This window comes from Miniopterus schreibersii (assembly GCF_964146895.1).
Source record: "Miniopterus schreibersii genome assembly, chromosome: X".
Taxonomy (NCBI): domain Eukaryota; kingdom Metazoa; phylum Chordata; class Mammalia; order Chiroptera; family Miniopteridae; genus Miniopterus; species Miniopterus schreibersii.
Window position 1 is genome coordinate 68085014 of NC_138104.1, and position 19519 is coordinate 68104532.

General features: G+C 55.7%; 3 protein-coding genes across 5 annotated transcripts; 2 read left to right on the plus strand and 1 right to left on the minus strand.

Moving 5' to 3' along the window:
* The first annotated feature begins 689 nt into the window (after positions 1-689).
* SRPK3 (SRSF protein kinase 3) lies at positions 690-5386 on the plus strand. Its single transcript, XM_081126082.1, has 15 exons — positions 690-817; positions 892-1022; positions 1170-1278; positions 1408-1495; positions 1765-1852; positions 2326-2432; positions 2515-2680; positions 2790-2815; positions 3315-3444; positions 3534-3773; positions 3861-3961; positions 4401-4508; positions 4577-4646; positions 4726-4818; positions 4956-5386. Exons 1-15 carry the CDS (start codon positions 792-794, stop codon positions 5138-5140), a joined length of 1668 nt encoding a protein of 555 aa, XP_080982208.1. The 5' UTR covers positions 690-791; the 3' UTR covers positions 5141-5386.
* A 43-nt stretch (positions 5387-5429) lies between these two features.
* On the minus strand, positions 5430-14640 carry IDH3G (isocitrate dehydrogenase (NAD(+)) 3 non-catalytic subunit gamma). Of its 2 annotated transcripts, XM_081126083.1 has the most exons (13): positions 14558-14640; positions 10562-10600; positions 10253-10264; positions 9893-9990; positions 9347-9459; positions 8080-8140; positions 7847-7979; positions 7552-7685; positions 7113-7215; positions 6869-7015; positions 6033-6127; positions 5888-5948; positions 5430-5604 (listed from the first exon to the last, which is right to left on the minus strand). In XM_081126083.1, exons 1-13 carry the CDS (start codon positions 14636-14638, stop codon positions 5503-5505), a joined length of 1179 nt encoding a protein of 392 aa, XP_080982209.1. In that variant the 5' UTR covers positions 14639-14640; the 3' UTR covers positions 5430-5502. The 2 variants fall into 2 exon arrangements, with proteins under 2 accessions (XP_080982209.1, XP_080982210.1); XM_081126084.1 differs by lacking the exon at positions 10253-10264.
* A 170-nt stretch (positions 14641-14810) lies between these two features.
* Positions 14811-18924, plus strand: SSR4 (signal sequence receptor subunit 4). Of its 2 annotated transcripts, none has more exons than XM_081126085.1 (6): positions 14811-15089; positions 16950-17068; positions 17871-17945; positions 18129-18218; positions 18516-18581; positions 18763-18924. In XM_081126085.1, exons 1-6 carry the CDS (start codon positions 15023-15025, stop codon positions 18865-18867), a joined length of 522 nt encoding a protein of 173 aa, XP_080982211.1. In that variant the 5' UTR covers positions 14811-15022; the 3' UTR covers positions 18868-18924. The 2 variants fall into 2 exon arrangements, with proteins under 2 accessions (XP_080982211.1, XP_080982212.1); XM_081126086.1 differs by having other exon boundaries at positions 14933-15089; positions 16953-17068.
* Positions 18925-19519: the final 595 nt, after the last annotated feature.

The window sequence follows — 19519 nt, forward strand, 5'->3', positions numbered from 1 at the left end:
TCCTGGCTGGACAGGTTCCCAGGCTTCCATTTAGCCAGCACCTCTGATGGGAGGAATGAGTTGCCTTCAGCTCATGTCCCTGACTTGCTACCCCAGGGCCCTCAGTGACCCACATTCAGGAAAAGGAGGACACCAGGCTCCCACCTGTCTCAGGGGTCAATGAGGTACAGGAAAAGTGGGAATCTAACTGCAGGGAATGGGGTTCCCATGGGAATATGAGGGGTCACCCCTGGGAAAGCTCTTACAAGGGCCAAGTGGGAAGCCAGAGAATGTCTGAAAACAGTCAACAGTGCTCTAGGCACAGAGATGGGGTGGGGGAGGTGGGAAGTGGGAGTTATTCTTGGCCTGAGGACTGGGGTGCCATATCCACAGCATCCTTACCTGGCTGTTCCCCTCAGCTGGCTCTGGAGTTCAAGAATTCAGCCTGGGGTCCAGTCGCCATGTCCCCACGTGGGTAACCTCCTTGATCCTGAGGTGTCTGTGGGCTGCTCAGTATGGAGGCTGAGTCACACCCTGTCCTGGAGGTGGCCCCCTCTACCAGCCCTGGGCAGCAGCAGAGGGCTCATCCTGGGGGTCGGGCTCTCCCTGGCCACTGTCGCAGCACTGCCCCCTCCTCGCTGCATACCTTGCCCACAGCTGAGCAGCTGGGAGGCTATTTATAAAGGCGGGTGAGATCAGCGGCCGAGGCTATAAATTCGCAGGCTGAGACCAGGCTCCACAGGAGCAGCAGCAGGCCAGGCTCCACAGGAGCAGCAGCCCGGGGCACCGGAGCTGTGGGCCTCAAGGCCAGGATGAGCGCCAGCACGGGTGGCAGCAGGTAGGGCTTGGCCCAGGCGCCTGGGGGGGCGGTTGGCACCTCAGGAGCTCACTGCCTGCCCACCCCACTCGCAGCTCACAGGCCTCCTGCGGGCCTGAGTCCTCAGGCTCTGAACTAGCACCCACTGCACCCACACCTCGGATGCTGCAGGGGCTGCTGGGCTCCGATGACGAGGAGCAGGAAGACCCCAAGGACTACTGCAAGGGTGAGGTCTGGCCTGGGGCACAGGTGGCCAGGTACCGGCGTAGGGGGTGGGACAACCCAGGAGAAAGGGTGCTGGCACCAGCCCACGTAGGCCAGGGGGCCAGAAGGGTGACATCCCCTACAAAGAGCTATGGGCTCCCTTCCCCAGGCGGCTACTACCCTGTGAAGATCGGAGACCTATTCAATGGGCGGTACCACGTGGTACGCAAGCTGGGCTGGGGCCACTTCTCCACCGTCTGGCTCTGCTGGGACATCCAGTGAGTGTCCCCTTTGCCCCTGGGTCCCAGTGCCAGCTGGGATCCTGCCTCTGGGCTTGGTTGGGGCCACCATGATGTCCCCATGGGTCTGGCTGTGGCTGGCAGCCAACACGGGTCTTGGCACTACAGGCGCAAGCGCTTTGTGGCCCTGAAAGTGGTGAAGAGCGCAGGGCATTACACGGAGACAGCTGTGGATGAGATCAAGCTCCTGAAATGTGTGAGAGACCTCCCCTACCAACTCCCAGCTCCCTGCGAGCTGCCCGGGGCCTAGCAATGTGGGTGCAAGGCCTGCCGGGGCTCCTGGGGTAGGGCAGGACTCCCAGAGGGGCACGCTCCAGCTGGCTCTACCCAAGTGGGAGGACCTAGAGGAGCTGGCAAGGGAGGGGCCACCAGCTTGGTCAGAATGGGAGAGGGGCCCGCTGCTACTGGGAGCAACTGGTGAGGGGCAGGTTGGAGCCACCCACGGCAGCTTGGTTTTTGCTCCAGGTCCGAGACAGTGACCCCAGTGACCCCAAAAGAGAGACCATTGTCCAGCTCATCGATGACTTCAGGATCTCAGGGGTTAATGGAGTCCGTATCCTTTGTAGGCTGTGGCAGTGCAGGGGCCAGCTTGTGCCTTCCCAGCTACTAGGGCCTCAGTTTGCAAATCTGCATGATGGGGGTTTATGCCTTCCAGTGACACTTCTTAGAAATACTCTTATTACTTTTTCATGTGGGGGAGTGCATAACTAAGCAGGTTGCTGAGTTATCCCCAAATAGCAGGGGCCGCCTCTCTGGCACACCTGGGCATAGGAGTGAGGCTTGTCTAAGAGGCCTCTGTGTCTGCTCAAGTGCCTTCTCCCTAGGATGACCACAGAATGTACCATCCCAACTGGCACACCTGAGTATGACAGGGACACTATGACACTGGAATGGTGGTGATCACCAGGACTGCCCAGGCCCAGCTCTGCACTGCCTGAGCCTCATTGCTCCCAATCCCAGCTGAGGGTGAGCAAGACCTGTGTCCCAGCTGTGTGCCTGCCAGCCATCCTTCACTCCCAGTCCCAGATGTGTGCATGGTGCTGGAGGTCCTGGGCCACCAGCTCCTTAAGTGGATCATCAAGTCCAACTACCAGGGCCTGCCTGTGCCCTGCGTGAAGAGCATTGTGAAACAGGTGAGCATCCCGGGCCCCGTGTGAACAGCATTGGGAGGCAGCCTGGGCAGGGCTGGCAGAGCTCAGGAATGGCTGTCCCCAGGTGCTACATGGCCTGGACTACCTCCACACCAAGTGCAAGATCATCCACACAGACATCAAGCCCGAGAACATCCTGCTGTGTGTGGGTGACACCTACATCAGGCGCCTGGCTGCTGAAGCCACAGAGTGGCAGCAATCAGGGGCACTGCCTCCATCCCGCTCCACAGGTACAAGAGCCTGTGTGAGGCTAGGGCTGGGCCTGTGGGCCTCAGCCCCTACCTGAGTCTGTTCCTTTCTCCACCCACCCCCCACCTACATGCCCCTCCTGCCACCCAGTGAGCACTGCCCCCCAGGAGGTCTCGGTAAGTTGGGGCACCCCTCTTTTCCTGTGCCTCATTTCCCCACGTCCTCAAAGCTTGTCTCCTCAGCCTCCCCGCCCTCCCCAGCACTCCCGCAGTGGCATTTCCAAAAAGCTAATGGCTCAGATGAGGGTGACACACAGGGTGGATCACATGCCCCAAACTGCCTACCATCATGCTCACCATTGCCTCAGGGGAAATACATCACATCTTGGGTCAGGAGGGGCCAAGGCTGCCCCCAAAGGAGGCAGGCACGCAGTCAAGAGGCAGGCCCATCAGTTCCTCCTCAACCTTGAGCTTTGAGGAGTGAAGGCAGGAGGGAAGGCAGAAGATGGGCAAGTGGCTGGTGTCAAGGGGTGGGATGGAGGGAGGTTGTGCCACATTCTTATGTCCATGGGAGCCCTGGAGCCTGAAGGTCTTGTCCCCTGTGGGGCATGTGGGCCACAGACAGAGGCCTGGGCTGGTCAAGGGACGGGTGACAGGAACCCTGCTCTAACGGCAGCCGGGTAAGCTGTCGAAAAACAAGAAGAAGAAGATGAGGCGCAAAAGGAAACAGCAGAGGTGGCTGCTGGAAGAGCGGCTGCGTGACCTGCAAAGGCTAGAGGCCTTGGAGGCGGCGGCCCAAGCCGAGGGTGAGCTGAAGGGGCTGGAGAGGCCCAGGGGCTGCCAAGCATGGCCGCCAGGTTGTCTGCTCACAGACCACCTCTGCCCATCTCCCCAGACTCTGGCTCAAGACTAGAGGGGGGCAGTGGCTCCACCTCTTCTTCTGGCTGCCACCCTGGGGGGGCCAGAGCCGGCCCCTCCCCAGCTTCCTCCTCCCCGGCCCCGGGTGGCAACCGCAGCCTCAGCCCAGGCTCCCAGACCTCAGGCTTCTCCGGCTCCCTTTTCTCTCCTGCCTCGTGCTCCATCCTCTCAGGCTCATCCAACCAGCGGGAGACTGGGGGCCTACTGTCACCCAGCAGTAAGTTGGGCAAGGCCAGCAGGTGGCGGGCAGGTAGGGTGGGAGGGGCGAGGCCAGCTCAGCCTCTCCCTTCTCTTCCTTCCTCAGCACCATCTGGTGCCTCGAACCTCCTGGTGAACCCCCTAGAACCTCAAAATGCAGACAAGATCAAGATCAAGATCGCAGACCTGGGCAACGCCTGCTGGGTGGTATGAGCATGCCTTGGAGAGCAGAACTAGGTGCCCTGCCATGAGGGTAGAGGCACAGGCCCACTCCTGGGGAGCCCCACTTGGGCCTGTGGGGTACTTGATCATTTGTTCAGCAAGGGCTCACCCAGCAATACACTTGACCAGACCCCACAGCCTGCCTGGCACAGCAGACCCAGGGCAGAGCCCATAGGTCCATTCCAGGCAGAAGAACTGGGCTCACGGCAAGGGGCCGAGGGCGGGGTGGGGCACTGGGAAGGGGCCAACCTCTACCTCAGATCACCTGGCCAGTTCCTCCTGGGAGTTGGGGACCCTGAGGCTCACAGACCTGGGCAAAGAGCCCCACTGAGCTCTTTGGGTGCATGGCCCAGAAGAGGTGGGAGACCGGTGGGGCAGGCCAGCTGTGGTCTCAGCTCCTCCCCAGGGCTCCCCTTGTCTCCAGCACAAGCACTTCACTGAGGACATACAGACGCGGCAGTACCGGGCCCTGGAGGTGCTGATTGGTGCCGAGTATGGGCCCCCAGCCGACATCTGGAGCACGGCATGCATGGTAGGCCTGGGCTGCCCCCACCGGGGGTCAGCCTGCTGGCCAGCAGCTTCAACCTCTTCCCCTTCCAGGCCTTTGAGTTAGCCACTGGTGACTACCTGTTCGAGCCCCACTCTGGAGAAGACTATAGTCGTGATGAGGGTAGGGGAGGCATGCCCTGGGCTCGGCCTTGGGGCCTCGGGGCCTCGCAGCTGCCTCCCAGCCTCATCTCTGTCCACAGACCATATCGCCCACATTGTGGAGCTCCTGGGAGACATCCCCCCAGCCTTTGCGCTCTCAGGCCGCTACTCCCGGGAGTTCTTCAACCGGAGAGGTGGGGCTGAACAGACTCAAGCTACCTGGGTGCAGAGGGTGGGACAGGAACCTTGGGTTCTAAAAGAGGGGAGCACAGGCTCCAGAGCCAAAAGCGATGCTGGCAGAGCCTAACCTGAGTCCTGCTGTCCACTGCAGGAGAGCTGAGGCACATCCACAACCTCAAGCGCTGGGGCCTATACGAGGTGCTCATGGAGAAGTATGAGTGGCCCCTGGAGCAGGCCACGCAGTTCAGTGCCTTCCTGCTGCCCATGATGGAGTACATCCCTGAAAAGCGGGCCAGTGCAGCCGACTGCCTCCAGCACCCTTGGCTCAATCCCTAGGCCCTGCCAGCTCCTGCCCCAACCCTCACCTCTCAGTGCCTTCAGGGAAAGCGAGACAACTCCTGCCACCCTACTGGAGCTACCCTCTCCTACCCTGTGGGTGCAAGCTCTCATACACCCCCATGGCAGAGTAGACAGATGCTGGGGCCAGGCCCACCTTTGAGAATTTATTCTACCCCTGACCCTCACAGGGGGCCCTATGAGTGAGAATTGTGCGTATTTCTTTTCTTAATAAAGTGTGAACTGAAACACCAGCGTCCTGGAGTGACAGAAGCACAAAGCTGAGGGCTAGAGCAGAAGCCGGTTTATTCTGGGTCCATCCAACAAGGCAGTTGGGGTGCTGGAGTTGGGAGAGCGAAAGCCTAGGCCTCCACAGCCCGGCCATTGATGACGCGGATATGGCGGATGATGTCCTGGATGGCTTCCGATGTAGTGCCCTGGCCCCCAATGTCCGGGGTGTGCATCTGTGGGAGATGGGCAAGTTTGGGCACCAATATCCAACCCCTACCCTGCAAGTGGCCCAGGGCTGTACACTGTCGCCTATGGCTTGCAGGGGCTGGAACTGCCACCAGGAGGGTAGTGGTACCAGCTAAGGCCTAGAAGCCCTACCCTACCTGGTACCACCCTCCCCTTGGGGGCAGCAGGAAGTGCCAGATCACCATCTCCAGCCCCTCAGGCATCACACCAGCTCAACCCAAGATAGAGGAAGGGTTGGGGGGACAGGAGAGGGGAGCAGAGGAACCTCACATTTTCATTGTCCATGGATGCCAAGACAGCCTTACGGATGGAGGTGGCGTAGGAGTGTAGCCTAAGGAGGGAGAGCAGCCTTCAGTCCTTGGGACCTAAGGGGCTGGTTGGGGGGCTGATGACCGGGCATCAAGAAGACACTTACTTGAGGTGGTCGAGCATCATGCAACTTGCCAGTAGCGTAGCCGTGGGGTTGGCGATATTCTTATTAGCAATACTCTTGCCTGTGTTCCTTGTAGCCTGGAAGAGGCAAGATGACGAAGGTGGTAGCAAATGTAAGAATGTAGGGAGTATGATTCCATTCGTGTAAAGTGTCCAGACAAGCAAAATCCATAGAGACAGAAAGTAGATCAGCGGGTGCCCGGGGTCAGGGGAAGGGGAATGAGGAGTGCCTGCTAATGGGGACAGGGTCTCTTTTTGGGGTGATGGGAATGTTCTGGAACTAGACAGAAGTAAAATACAACACTGGATGTACTTAATACCCCTGAATTACTCACTCTGAAATGGTTTCATTCTATGTTATGTAATTTGTCCTCAAATTTTTTTTAAAGACAAAAAACAAACAAAAAAACCCCCAACAAATGGATCAAAACATGGTTTATCTATATAATAGACTAGTATTAAACGATAAAAAGGAATGAAGGCCACAACATAATTCAACCTTGAAAACATTATGCTAATGGAAAGAAATCAATCACAAATGGCCACATATTGTATGATTCCATTTATAGAAAATGTCTAAAAGAGGCAAATTCATAAGACAGAAATCAGATCAGTGGTTGCCAGGGGCAGGGGTGGGGGGATGGAAAGCGACAGCTCACAAGTACAGTTTCCTTTTGGGGTGATAAAAATGTTCTGGAATTAAATAGTGATAACTGAATATTCTAAAAAGCACTGAATTGTATACTTTCAATGAAGTGGATGGCATGTGAGCTATAGCTCAAAAAGGCCAGCAGCCCTGGTGCCAACAGCAGCACTCACCGTCTCAAATACAGCATACACGTGGCCATAGTTGGCCCCAGCCACAAGGCCAGGGCCCCCGACCAGACCTGCGCAGACGTTGTTGACAATGTTTCCGTAGAGATTGGGCATCACCATGACATCGAACTGTTGGGGCCGGGACACCAGCTGCAAGGCAAGGGGGGGGTGGGGGAGACAGAAGCTTGAGCATGAGAAGCCCAGGGTGCCTAAAGCAGGCAGCCGTGGAGCCCAGTGGGTTAACTACCTGCATGGTGGTGTTATCCACAATCATATTCTCAAAGGTGATCTGGGGGTAGCGGGCTGCCACCTCCTTGCAGCACTGGAGAAAGAGTCCATCACCCAGTTTCCTATGGGGGGAACACAGGACACCAGCTTGGCCACTGCAATGGTCAGCTGGAAGGACGGGGTGTGCAGATGGCCACAGAAGGCTGGGTTCTAACCTCTCTAGCCAGTCCCCCATCTGCAAAATGAGCAGAATTCTGCTCCTCCTCCCCCAAGTGTGCACTGGAGCGAGGTCATGGCCAGACACAGGCAACAGGGCACAACCCTGGGCATGGCCCCTTGGTGGGTGGCAGAGTCCTGCGCCCTGAGTCCCTGAGAACAGACCAAGTAGCCTGCCCATTTCAGCTGCTTCAGGACTATTGGTAGAATAGGTAGGAACATGGCAGGGGCGGGGAGCATACATAATGTTAGCCTTGTGCACGGCTGTCACTTTCTTGCGACCACTCTCCTGGGCCAGCTTGAAGGCATATTCAGCTATGCGCAGGGACTTGGCCTTGGTGATGATCTTCAGACTCTCCACCACTCCTGCCACACTCTGAGAAGGAGATGGGGAGAAGAGACCAAGGTCCTGTCTGATCCTGCTTTCTAGCACAAGCTTCTCCTTGGGCACAGCCTTCCTTACGGCTAACCCTCACCAGGCTCTTACCCAGATCCCATGACCTGAGAGGGTAAGGGGGTAGTCTGGGTCTCAATCACCTCATGCTCCAGGCTGCTGTACTCGCCCTCTGTGTTTTCCCGGACAATGAGGATATCTATGTCCCTGTGCCGGGTCACCACTCCTGGCAGGCTCTTACAGTGGATGACATTGGCATAGAGGTCTAGGCTGGTGCTGGGGACACAGAGAGAAGCAGCTGGGAAGTGCCACCAATCTCTGCTGGCACAGACCATCCCACCCCTGCTGAGCCCCCATCCCATTACTTGGCTCTCACCGAAGGATGTTGTTGCGGGATTTGTAGGATGGTGGCAGGTTATGGTTTGTTTCAATATTGCCTGCAGGACAGAAACAAGACAGGCAGTCTGAAGAAGGGACCCTCAGGCTCAGTTGTGCCACCATATTCCCCTTCCTGATCCAGGGATTGCACATCAAAGGCAGCTCCAACCAGAGAAGATGGCTTTCAGCAGCAGAAATACTTTACAGTGCACTAGATTGTACTTCCAACATAAGCCCCATGAGGGTGGGGGGGGAGGGTGTTTGCTTCATTGATGGGTTCTGAGGACCTAGAAGAGCACCTGGCCCATACCAGACAATAAATACCTACTGAAGGAAGAAATGAATAAGGCTTGGCAGGAAGCCAGGAGGTCTTGCCAGACCCTAGGAGGAGACTAGCAGGGTCTGGCTGGACAGAAAGTGGCCGCTCCTGCGTATTAACAGGCTAGTGGGCCAGGCCACTGCCAGCAAGGTGACCTTGGCCAGGGTTACTGCCAGGCCCTGCATCAAGGTGCCACACAAGTCCTACCTCAGGGGCAGGAAGGAGCTGCCTGAAAAAGACCATGGCTTGGCTTTGGCTGGACCGAGGGCACCCAGAGCAAGTGCAGCTGGGGTGGGGGGCAGCAACCACTGGGAAAAGACAGTCAGAGGGTGCAAAGTAGAAGAGGCTTTTCTCGGGACCTACAAGGGCCATTGGCCCCTCCGAGTCATGACCTGCCTGGACTGCCTTCACCCAGAGTGCTTCGGGCACCCTGTGGTTTGCATGTTAGCCCCTCCACTTGACTGCCAAGGCCTAGGTCTCTACTTCAGTTCACCTTTGCTTACACACTCCTCACACCAAGCAGTGATGGATTAAGAACCTGGACCAAACCAAGGCAAACTCAGGAGGGGCTATAATTCTTGTCTGTAACATCCATAGCTGTGCCAGCTGGAGCCAAGGCAACAGACAGAGGTTGAGAACTGCATCTCTGGGATATTTGGTTTGTGAAGACAGACTCTGAGGGTCAAATCTGACCCCAACAGAGAGGGCTGCCTCAAGAGGGAAGAAGTGGGTGGGAGGCAGCCCATCGCCCACACAGCCTAGTGCCGCTAAGATCTCAGAATCATGGCACGGACAGGCCCCCAGAACCTTCTGTCCACTCTTCAAGCACAAGGGTCCTCCCTGGCCAGAAAAGCCCTGAAGTCAGAGCTGTAGGGCCCCAGGGACAAGTATCAGCTCAGAAGAGAAATAATCATGCACAGCACCCTATCCTGGCCCCCAAGCTCACCCTTCAGGGCCACGCGGTTCCGACGGATGGCCATGATAGCATTGCGGATGTCCTCTTCATCGGCATTGGAGCTCACGTGCACCTCTTCAAAGTCCACAGGCACACACGCATGCCTGGGGCAAAACTGGATCAGGGTTGCTGGCCCTGGGCCTCCTCCACACCTCCTCTAAGAAGCCTGCCTGGACCACTGGCTGCAGTAACCTCTCTCCTGCTACTGCCTAACCTGACCTGGCTCTGGCTGATAGGAAACTGGGCCCACCTGCAACAACTGATGGGGACTTGCATGAACTCCACAACACAGGAGGACTGGTGCTACCTTTCCCATGCCCAGGCCAGCCTAGCAGGATGGCCAGCACTGGGATGAAAGGCCTGGGAATACAGCCCTCCTGCCACTGGCTCACTGGGTGCTTGGGCAAAGTCCCAGCCAGTGGGGCTTCTGGGCTTACTGCTTCTCTGGCACAAAGTTCTCAGAGTACCCTCTGGCGGGACCTGGCACAACATTCCTTAGGAGGACACATCAAGGGAAGGTGCCTGGGGGCTCCATACCTGAACACAGACTTGACGTGCAACATGAGCTCCGGCCCAATGCCATCCCCTGGAATCATGGTCACCGTGTGCCGCCCACCATACTTAGCAGATGGAGGCTGGAAAGAGAGCGAGGGGGAAGGCAGGCCTTTAGTTCCCTTCCTCCTACCTGTAATGACCTGGTGGGCCAGCCAATCGTGAGGTGCCAGCTTGGGGTATCTTAGCCTTGTCCCTCACCCCATCCCAGACAGGGCTGCTCATTGGGGGCTCCTTGGTCAGGAAGACAGCAGGAGAAGCAGTCCTTGCCCCCACCTGGACTTTCATCAATCCCAAAGCAACTAAAAGCCCCAAATCTAATAGGCAGATGAAAAGAATACTCACAATTGTTTGTTGCTAGAGGGGAGATAGGAAGGAAGAAGACTTGGATCAGCCAAAGTTGGAGGAACAAGGCTGTGCCTTTTCCCTGGGGATGCTGTCCAGCACAGTTCAGGTAAGGAGGTAAGTAGGAGGGGTGGGTGACCTCTGGAGACCACACCTCAGAGGGAAGGACAAAGAGGGCCAGGGAGCAAAGAGGCCCGGCACATACAAGAGAACATGCACACATCTACACATGCACACAGACAGGTGCACACATGCATGAACACAAATCTACACACATGCAAGCACACACACATCCAGGCAAGTACTTACTGAGAAGTTCCTCTGGGGGGCCTTGTGGGCACCTAGAACCTGGCAAAGAGAACCCAGATGCTAGTGGTTGTTGTCCAGCCCAGAAAGTCAATTTGGCAAGGAAGAGCGACTGTCCCTACAGTGCCCAGACAGGCCCTGCACATTACCCCTTCCACTTAATCCATATTCACTGTCTGGTGAACAACAGTACACAGTGCATGCCCAGACATATGGCTCCAGAGCCATTTCCCAGGGATTAGCCTGCTGAAGCACCATGGAGGGTTGTCACAATCCTTTATGCCTCCTTCAGCTACATGGTCAGTTTTTAAAAAATGTTTAGCCCGGCCGGGCATGGCTCAGCAGTTGAGCATCAACCTATGATCCAGGGGATCCAGGTTCAATTCCCGGTCAGGGCACAATGCCCAAGTTGCGGGCTCAATCCCCAGTGGGGTGCATGCAGGAGGCAGCCAATCAATGACTCTCTCATCATTGATGTTTCTATCTCTCTCTCCCTCTCTCTTTCTCTCTGAAATCAATAAAGATATTTTAAAAAAGAATAAAAAATGTTTATGTCTCCCTTCCTCTCTTTAATTGTTTCTGATTCTTTTTTGGTCAATTATTCCTGTTTAGTGATGTCTGTAACAAGAAAAAGTTGGCATGTTAAACATGACACAATAAGCAAATCATTATAACAAACCAGAGGGCCACCACAATGATCATCTTATCATTTTTCCTTATTACAAAAGCAGAACATGAAGAAAATCTAGAACATAGAGATATGTGATCAGAAGAAAAAGACAGCACCCAGCTCCCCCTCCAGAGGCAAGCACTGCTGGGATTTGCCCTCCAGAATCAGAAATCCAAAGCAAACGTGCAGGAAAAAAATCCAACCATTTTTAAAACAGTAACAGACACCAATCTTTTAGAAGGCTTTCATAAAGGATTGCAAAACTGCTTCACAGCCTACATGAATGACAAATGTCCCCAACTCTGACTTGGAACAGCCATATCAGTGCCATGCTTGACAGTTTCAGAGCAACTCACCAAGCCAAATAGGACAGGTGCTGAGAAGTGACCAATCTGGAGTCCCCACATTGTCCTGGAGGGAGAAGCCCTCATCCAAGGTCTCACTGCAGGGGGGCTACAGGGCCCACACACTTTCCTCCCTGCTGTGCCCCACCTGGGAACACACCTGAGTGTCCCTCAATCCAAAGAGGCAGGGGCAGAGTCAAGGTCCTCCTTGTCACTTGGGGATGCCCTGCCACTTGCCTGTGGAGCAGCAGCAGAGCATTCCAGCCAACAGCAGAGTCACCATGGCCATCTCTCAAAGAGCCGTGCCTTCCTGCTAGAAATCCTGAAAGCTCGAGCAGAAGCTGACCATCCCCATCTCAGTCTCCTGGCCAGTATTCACAAGGCGCCCATTTGCACAAGCTCTGGAAATACAGGTGTGCCACTTACCCACCCAAGCCAGGGGCTAAGAGGGGGGTTACTGCTAGGGTAAGATGCTCTGGGGGTATCTGCTAGTCCATGTGGCCCCTGAATCTGTAGCCACAAACACACTCAGGGCTTTTCTGTTTTCCTTCTAGCACTTGTCAGTTTGGGTATTCCTCTTGTCTACAGGCTCTCCATACAAACTTGTGGAAGGAAACAGAGTGCCCTTCCTCCAGGAAGCCTTCCCTAATACCCTAAGGGTGCTGAGGTATTGGTACCTACCCCCTATCCCGGGGCCTCCCTAAGCCCTACCTCAATTCCTCCCCCTCCAACCACAATCTCCCTAGGTTTGTTGCTGTCTTGCTCCCTCCCCAACCCCTAAGTCCCTGAAAGTGGAGGCCAAATTTGTCCAGTCTCCTACTGTCACCCCAAGACCCAGCAGAATGCCTAGCCTAGAGATAGGACACAGAAACACTACCTGAATGAATGAGCACATCAGGAAATAAAGGAAGAGATGGAGGGCTTTTGGGGCTAGGGAGACCTCAGTCCAAATCCACATCCACTACTCTTGGCAGCAAACAGCTTAACCTTGCTCAGTTTCCCGTCCTAACCTGAAACCCATGGAAAAGAGATGCCTATTTTACGTGGTCCCTACTTTAGGTGACTACTGAAGGATTGAGCAAGACGGGGTCTGCAAGTTGTTCAGTCCCTAGCAGGCACACAGAGCTGTGCAAAAGCATACCTTCCTGTTTACCCCAACAACCCCTCAGGCCAGTGTTTAAGGCTGGTGTCCAATGAGGGGGATGCTAGGCTGACCCCTGCAGCTCCTGGCAGTAATTCCTCCTGGGTTTCGGCCCTCTGAGGTCCACTGGACAGGTAACTCGGGCGTGGTGGTGAGCCAGCCCTAGCACCAGGCCTGGCTCTGCTTCTGTGCAACTCCCCTCCCCCACCTTGGATCACATCACCACCACCAGGGCTGAACCTCTTCCTCGTTTGGTCCCTATACTAGATAGTCCTTCCAGCTTTGGCTAAAGACCCAGAGAGCTCTCAGGATAGAGATTTCCCTGACCTTGCTCTGAACAGATGCAGGCACGTTCCTTCAGGTTTACAGAGGATCTGCTTCACATCCAGTCCCAGTGAAGCTACCCATCAAAGGAGCTCAGTAAGCAGCAGGATGGGATACATGCACAGACTTCCTGCAAATTCCTCAAGCAGAGGGTGGACTGTCAGCCCTCATTCTTTGATGGTGCTATGGAAAGAAAGGAGTCCAGGGTGGTATGTGTTCCCACGAAAGGCTCCCACACGCCACAGCTTAGAGAGGCTTCTCTCTTCAACATGTTTCTGTTGGATCAAGTGTGAATGATGGCTACATGTTTTCCCACAAGGTTCCAATTAGTGGGAGCAAAAATCTAGGGTTCATTTCTAAAGGTTCCCATACCCAGGACAACCAGTCTCAGGGAAAGGCACTGCCCAGGTTGTTCACAGTCCCCTCATGCCCACCCCAGCATGGACACAAGCACACACACAAGGGAGGTCAGGAAGGAGACAAATGTCTTCACCAAGACCCTGTGGGAGCCTAGCTACCAGAGTCATCAGGGCCTCTGGGAAATCTCTCATCAGCAAGGTGGGAGGAGTGAGCATTTTAAACAGAATTTCATAAAGCATATGCTGTTACAGGGCCATCTTCCCCAGGGGCCAGAGAGGGAAAGCATGACAGGAGATGTGTCCACAAGGAGTGTAAGCAAAGTTGCAGCGTTCTGGAAGGTCAGAGTTGGCTGGATCCTTTGAGAGAGAGGTGAAACTAAAGCCCAGATAGAGGAGGGGCCTGGCCTAAGGCCACACAGTGGGTCAGTGGGGTAGCCAGGCCTCGAGATCATATCTCTTGTCCTCCAGGCCAGTTATGGCTCGCTGATGCTTCACCCAGGGACTAAATTATTCTCATTTAAGTGTGTAAAGAGAGAGGAATCGGACCCGAATAACCAAGATCCTAAACGGAGAACTCCGTTTGCAAAGGCCCGCCAGCCTCAGAAATCCTAGCTCCCTCCTACTACAAGCACCTGCGGTGGGGAGAACTGGGGCTATAAGAATGTCATGGGGAGTGTTGGGGGGTACTGACAAAGTCCAATTCTCCATCTCCACTGGGACATGTGGCAAACAGTCCACAAGAAGAGAAACCCAAGGAACGTCAGCAAGGAACCGGATTACCACGCCGGCAAGAACAAGGCAGGCCAAGATACGTGACCGTCTTGGGAGGGGTCCCCAAGGGAGGGGAGCAAAGGGCACTAGGAAGGTAACAATCGTAGGCCGCCAAAGTGTACTCTCCCCACCACTCTGGAGCAACCCCGCCACAAAATGCAGACCCCAGGGGAAGCCAGACCAGCGCCAACTTTGGCCGACCCCTTCACTGACAACGGAGGCAGCCAATCAACTCCGGTGCACAGACCCCCTCCCCGCCCCCAACAGGACGTGCAACCAATCGGACTCCAGGACGCCCTGGGAGCTGAGGCTCCAGATCTGGCCCCCTGATGGGCAAGGACCCCCCAGCGAGCGCTGCAGCTGCCCCTGCGGCTCGCTCCCCACTCTCACCTCCCAAGGACGGCAGAGGAGGGCTGGCCTGAGCAATGCCTTCGCAGGGCCACCAACAGCCATTGCCACCTTCAGCGCCATGACAGAAAGTGGGAACCACCGCACGTCCCTACACGTATAGACCGCTCTCGCGAGAGTTTGGAGGGGAGGAAAGTCCGCAGAGTGGGTGTGGCTCTAGTAGTGTGCATGCGCATGGCTTTCCGTTTCCCACGCCCTTTTCCTGCTCTGGGAGCACAGCCTCCGCCGCCGCCGCCGCCGCCGCCGCCGCCGCCGCCGCCATCTTGAAGGGAGCTCAGCTGAGCCCCATGTCGAGTGAGGGGACACGTCAGTGCCGCCAGCGACGTCACAGCCCCGCCCGGCCTGCCGGCGTCTGATTGGCTACCGCGTCCTCTTGCGCGTCGTGCTTCCTAGTCTGCTCCTCGTGTACAGTGGAGTCGCTCTTTTTACCTCGGCATAGAAGAGGCGATGGTGGCGCTGGCATCTCTCGGCGCATTGGCGCTACTCCTGCTGTCTGGCCTCTCCTGCTGCTCAGGTAGCGGCATAGCTGGAGCTCGTCTCTGGCGAGCTTCTCTCCCACGAGTGGTGGTGCGTGGCGGGGAGGAGGGGTGCGGGCAAAGCGGGGTTCTGGGCCTTCTTCCGAGAGGCAGGTGGCCTCGGGGCGCGACGACCAAGGCCACCATGTGCTCTTGCACCACACAGGTTTATCCAGCAGCCAGGCTGCCAGAACAAACAACCAAATCTTTTCCCCTTCTGCTCCTGCGAAGGAGAGTTCCAGAGGCTTTCCCATGCACCCGGCCCCCATCTCCAGCGGGGAAAGTGCACACGTCCCTGCTCCCTCTCCCAGAGCTCCTGGTCTCTAAGGAAGGTCGTACAGGAGCAAAGCTCTGCAGCGCAGGGTGATGGGGGTAGAAACTGGTCTGGTGGAGAGGAACCACCTGATTGGGTGCGGTGGGGCCAGGCCTCTCCGGGAAGGGAGCTCTTAGGTGAAAAGGAAGCAGGGACCACCAGGCAGAGTGACCATGAGCATGGGCGAGTTAGATCGGAGCTGGAGAGGTTAAGGTAAGCGGGAGCCTTGAGTGTCAGGCCAGACTGTTGATTTTTTTAGTTTTTACCTGAGGCCCTGATGTAACCTTAAAGGGCTTTCCAGCAGAGCAGAGCCACAGATCAATTGACATTATTTAAAGAACACCTAGTGGCAGGGTTGAGCTCAGACTGGAGTGCAGAAGTGTGCTAAGGAAGATGTCCTTGCTACAGCCAGAGCCGGCTAGGGGCTGGACTAGGGAGGGGTTACTTTCTGTGCATTCACTTTACCCGCCCTACTTCAGGCCAGCACCCTTGGTGTCTGGAGTGTTCCACCAGCCTAACTGGCCTCCTGCCTGCACCCTTCTCACTTATCTTTCAGGAATTCCCCATGCTATAGTGAGTGATGCCTGGAAACGACAAACCTGGCGGTAAAACCCTTTGGTGCTCCAGTGTCCGTAGGAAAAAGGCCAAGCTTAGCAGGACACAGAAGGATCTTTGGGATGTGGCTCCTAAAAACCGCCCGCAGCAGTGTGCCCAGGCATCTCCCCAGTGTCCTGATCCAAAATCTCTGATTGCCTCAACCTAAGGCATGGCTCTGCAGGGACACCACATACAGAGAACAGTTGACTGAGAACTTTACCATTGGTAGCATTTACTTGGTGCCCTGTGACTTAGGTGGCACCCTTCTTTCTCTGTAGCCTCTAGCAGTGCGGAGATGGCCAAGGCATCATTCTTTCTCTCAGGGCAGCCCTGTTCAAGGGGACAATTTGTGCATCTAGATCCAGAACCTCCCCCATTTCCTTCCCTCTGGAAACTGGAGCTAGTGTTGACCTTCTGTTAACTGGCTGGGGGAGAGACCCTTCCCTTCATCACAAAAGCCCACGTGCTTTGCCAGCAGCACCATGTTTGGTGTCTGCGGAGGACGCCTTTAGTAAACTATCCAGGGCTCTTCATGGTTCTGAACTGAGGTCACCTTAGCCCCCTGGGCTTCTGGAGTGCTACAGGCCAGGGTAGGCTGCAGCCTCAAACCATTGCATGGCTTCCCTGACCATAGGTCTAGGGACAGATGTGAGTTGTGTAGAGAACCCATCCAGCCCCCCACCCCTGACTCCCCTGCTCTTCTTTTGCCCTTGCATTGAGGTTCCACCTATACAAAGCCTTCCCATTCCCCATCCCACCCCTTGGCCACTGCATTTCTGACTGATCATTTATATCTGTCTCCCACATCTCACCTGGCGGGGTCCAAAGGGCTCCATATGTCCTCAGATAATGAGGTGTGGGAATTAGGGCCAGGGTCATCCCTCTGACCCGCAGCCCAGCATGCACAAGCTAGGCCTTACCCAGGTATCTCTCTGCCTTCTCCCCACAGCAGAGGCCTGTGTGGAGCCCCAGATCACCCCTTCCTACTATACAACCTCTGATGCCGTCATTTCCACTGAGACTGTCTTCATCGTGGAGATTTCCCTGACATGCAAAAACAGGGTTCAGGTAAGGCAGTGGGGGTTCAGCCAGGAGGGTGCTGGGGTGAGAGGCTAGTAGTGAGCCTGGGACCTTAACATCAGCTACTCAGCTGGCAGTAGATGGGGTCAGACCCAGGGACCAATGTGGATTTCGATTCACAGGTGTAGGAAAGCTCAGAGCACACAAAGATCAGATTATAGCAGGTGTTTAAAGAACATTCTCCTAAGCTGCCTGGTTTGTTTTGCCTAGGTGCAGTAATGTAGGCAGATGGACACTTTGCTGTGTTTTAAAAGAGTGTATGTGGAAGTGAGAAACAGCCAGGGGTCAGTCCCCAGGCTCTTGCATCCCTTTTCTAGTTGCTCTTTGCCAAGGTATATGTCCATGTGGGTATTTGGTAAATTTAAGACTGAACAGACCTGGCGTTGGCCCCTGACCTTAACCTGCATCCCAAAGGCCCAAAGAAGGAAGTTGGGCCTTACCCCTTGGCTCCAGCACCCCCTTACAGCCTCAGAAATAATAACATATCAATCATCCCATGCTGTTCACAGTTAACAGGATTGCTGTGGGTTAGGGGGGCCAGGCCATAAGAGGAATGTGCCCCCTGCCCCTGCATTGAGGAGCCAGAGAAGTAGTGATAGCATTCATGGGTGTTGGCTTCCTGGCAAGGCTCTGGGTTGTGCCGGTCCTACCTCCATGATTCTCTCATGGTGTCCCTGCCAGACACACTGCGGTCCCTACATGCCACAGGTGCTGCTGTGGGCAGCACAGTGGGGCCTTTGCCAACAGCCATATAGAGGAGAAAGTGATTCTCCCTTTGTCCTCTCCCCAGAACATGGCTCTTTATGCTGATGTCAGTGGAAAACAATTTCCTGTCACCCGTGGCCAGGACGTAGGGCGTTATCAGGTAAGGGACGCTTTGGTTGTCATTTTGGAGGAAGGCCACCTGCTCACAGGTGTGATGAAGCCCTAGAGGTGGTCTGGTCAAGCAGGGTCAGGGTTCTTTATCTTGGTAGTGGCGCTGTGTTAGCACTGGCAGGGGGACCCTGATATGTTCATTGTGCCCACCCCATGCCAAAACCCAACCCAGGTGTCCTGGAGCCTAGATCACAAGAGTGCTCATGCTGGGACCTATGAGGTCAGATTCTTCGACGAGGAGTCCTACAGCCTCCTGAGGAAGGTGAGTATCACCTGGAGCTCCTCCCAAGCCTGCAGGAGGGAGGGCACACTCTACTTCCAAAGCCCCCTCCACCCTACAGCCCCCCCCCCTTCCTAGAGCTCTGGGCCACTCAGGGCCTTGCTTGCAGGGAGGATGGCTGGGCGTGGGTGCCTTCCTATACACCTGCCCTACTTGTGCTTGTACCTTGTGTTTTTCACTTACCCATTTCTCTCCTCTCTCATGACTCAAGCCAGTGTTCCTGCCTCTTCTACCCCACCCCACCTGGCAGCGCCCCTAACCCCAGCACCTCCCTTGCAGGCTCAGAGAAATAACGAGGACATTTCCATCATCCCACCCCTGTTCACAGTCAGCGTAGACCATCGGGTGAGTGGGCTGAAGAGGCTGGCCTGGTCTTGGGAAGCAGCAAACCTCATCCTTTTCGGGGGGTGGAGGCTGGGCCATAGTTGGCCAGTGTGTCTTTGTGCCCCAGAAGGAGGGTAATGAAGGCTGGCTGAGCCCCTTGCCCATCCCTCCCCTGAGCTTGCTTTGGTCTCCTTTCTTGCAGGGCACCTGGAACGGGCCCTGGGTTTCCACTGAGGTGTTAGCCGCAGTCATTGGCATAGTGATCTACTACCTGGCCTTCAACGCCAAGAGCCACATCCAGGCCTGAGGCCAGCACCCCCAGCCCCACTTGTTTCTTTCAATAAACAGAGGCTCCTCACTTGCATTGCTGCACCTTGCCTTCCACGCGTCAGAGCCTGGCAGCCAGCATCCCCAGTGCACCCCAGACAGTGCAGCGCTAAGTGGGGATGGCGCTAAAGCTCCTGTCTCGTGGGTTTTCTTTACTCTTTGCTGTGACAGCCTTTCCTTCCTCAGCTGCCAGCTATGCCTTCCCTACCTGGGGCCCACAGTGACCAGTGTCTCCCAGTTGCCTGCATGGGTTTGAGTGGGGCATGGAGTTGCCCCTCCTCCCAGCACATGATGTCTTCTGGCAGAGAGGACTTCCTTGTTCTCTCCTGCCCTCCTCCAGCCCCTCTGCCTGCTTAGGGTAGGGCCCTCTGACCACCTACCATTGGGAAGCCAACTGTCCAGCTTTCCCGAAATCTAGCAGTCAGCAACACATGTAGACTCAGCCCTGCATGGCCTACAGAGTAGTTCTTGTGTTTGGAGCCCTAGGCAGGAGCCACACATGGAAGTACTTTCCGTGCTTACATTGGGAGTGCCCATTTTACTCATGCGGTTGAAGCTGATACACCTGCCAGCTGTCTGGATTGTGGTCATTGTAAGTACTACACCCCATCACCTCCATGTTGCCTCTTAAT